The sequence below is a fragment of the Phaseolus vulgaris genome, chromosome 1 (assembly GCF_051622355.1).
Source record: "Phaseolus vulgaris cultivar YP4 chromosome 1, ASM5162235v1, whole genome shotgun sequence".
Classification (NCBI taxonomy): domain Eukaryota; kingdom Viridiplantae; phylum Streptophyta; class Magnoliopsida; order Fabales; family Fabaceae; genus Phaseolus; species Phaseolus vulgaris.
The window spans coordinates 41,370,223-41,372,522 of NC_143498.1; the positions used below are offsets into that span (position 1 = coordinate 41,370,223).

General features: G+C 32.8%; 1 protein-coding gene across 1 annotated transcript; it reads right to left on the reverse strand.

Annotated features, from left to right (window-relative positions):
- Positions 1-219: 219 nt before the first annotated feature.
- LOC137814079 (uncharacterized) lies at positions 220-1,986 on the reverse strand. Its single transcript, XM_068616630.2, has 4 exons — positions 1,546-1,986; positions 1,413-1,462; positions 1,231-1,292; positions 220-980 (listed from the first exon to the last, which is right to left on the reverse strand). Exons 1-4 carry the CDS (start codon positions 1,691-1,693, stop codon positions 521-523), a joined length of 720 nt encoding a protein of 239 aa, XP_068472731.1. The 5' UTR covers positions 1,694-1,986; the 3' UTR covers positions 220-520.
- Positions 1,987-2,300: the final 314 nt, after the last annotated feature.

Consider the following 2,300-nt stretch of genomic DNA (forward strand, 5'->3'; position numbering starts at 1 on the left):
AATTGACTCTCCTTATATTAAATATTATATATATATATATATATATATACATATTAGAAAGAATGTTAAAAATTAAAATTAAAAACACTAATTTAAAATTTTCAAAAATAAAAAATAAAAAATAATTATGTGGTCTAGCATTTAAAGTCATCTACTCAAATAGTTGAAAAAGGAACACAATCCTCACACAAAATCCCCCAAAACCGGAGCAAAAGTTAGAATTAAAAAATAAACAAATTATAATTTTCTAATGATAACCATGAACCTTCAGCCCCTACAAGAAGAAAGACTACTACCCAAACTCTTCTGGTTCAGGCATGAACTTTATTACAGTAACTCTCAAACCCCAATTGAAAATTTGAAATGCATAATTTTGCACCAATTTTTCACTGTCAAAATATGTATCGGGATCAAAATCGAAATTCAAATCCTATTGAAATGCATGATTATAGCAGCATTTCACTACTGCTGAAAAAATCCTATGTAAAAAGATCAAGCTTCGTTACTTGATCTTCAACATTCAAGAGTCCTTGACCACAAACAGAGGTACCCTTTCCTTTTGTACCACACTTTCCTTCACCTCTTCTGAGACCCCACTTGAACTTCCACGTTTCTCACTTGTCCCTTTCTTCCCTCTTGCTAGCCTCTTCAATTCAGAGCAGAATCCGCTTATCTGACTAAGAATCTCTCTGCCACCCAACAAATTTTGTGCAGAGAAAGTACTCTTGAGCTTATTTTTTCGGTGACTTTTCACAGGACACTCCACTGGTCCAGTATTCAACTCTTTCGGATTTGGAATGGGATTGTTTGTCTTCGTCAATGGCTTCTTCAACTTGTTGGTCCTACTGTCATTGGGAAGTGGAGCTGTAAAGTTTGGATTCCTATTCTCACTGTCTTCATTAAAGTTTCCAGAACACCTTGGTCTTCTCGATCTTTCACTATACTTGCCTTTGCTACTTTCCACAGTTGTAGAATTTCCCCTAACACACAGAACCATAAAAAAGTCAGGTTAATCATCTCATAAGAATCTGTAATTTCTCTTTTCTCTTTTTCTGAAGAATATATTTTAAAAAATGTGATGAATTTGATCCAGACCTTAAACTTAATTAAATCCACTAAAATTCAGAATATTAATCATGATATGTAAAAAATAGATACTAAAATCAATTTTAGCCAAATTTCAAGTTACTTAAGACATTTCTTAAGCCCCTTTTTCATAGGATTCTGTACCTTCGGTGTCTGTCTCTAAAGGGGAGCATTTCAGAAAAGGATGCAAATCTTAAATGCTTAACCTGATCGAACAAAAAAAAAGAGAAAAATAAAATTAATTCATCATCACGAAAAAATAATCCACAAATTAAGCAATTGAACAGTTTATTGGTAAAACAAGAAACAAAAATTGAGGTTGCCACCTTGGAATTGCGTTTAAGAAAATCTTCAGCGGTTTTTGGATGCTTGCAATCTGCGAGTGGAAAAGAAACAACTGAGCAAGTGGGAAAAAAGCGAGAAACGGAATTCCACATATACCCTGGTAAAGAGTCTCACCGCGAGTGCAGAACCAGGCTTCATCATCAACGAGAGAGTCATCAAAAGCAGAGAGATCGACCCACATAGGCGCGTCAAAGTTCTCGTACGCGTCGTCTAGGGCGAACGTAGAATCGATGTTGTCCCAGTCAATGTTGTCCGGTTCCATCTGAATCTGAAAAGTTAAAGCCAAAAGTAGTAGTTAGTAGTTAGCGAAATGAATTTGAATTGCAAAACGGAAAGGAAGAAGAAGATGGAAAATTGTTGGAAATGTGAAGGTCCCAGGATTTTGATGCAGGGAAAATCTAAGAAGAAGAAGAGGAAGAAGAGATTGGAATAAGAAGGTGTGGGCTTTGAATTGTGTATGGTTAATTAGAACTAAGGATTGTGTAACGTTTGGATGTTAGAACATAACATTTACGTTATTGTAGGAATATAATGTTTTAAATAATTTCGACCGTTGGGCACTTTCACCCTCTTTCTTCTTTTATAACCTTTTTCATTGTCAACCTGTAAGAATTAGGAGAATAAAAAAACTGAACTTAATAAACGAAGGAAATATACAAGTAAGAATAAGATAATAGTCAATTACAAATAAATAGTGGATTAATCTGTTTAAATAAAAAAAATTCAAATAATTAATTTTTAAAAAATCACGTATTTAATTTTTTTTAAAGAAAATTGAAAATTATTTATTTTAAATTATCAGATGAGACCAATACAGAAAAAAATTGTTTATTTTATTAAAATTATTTTAAAAAAATTACAGACAAAGT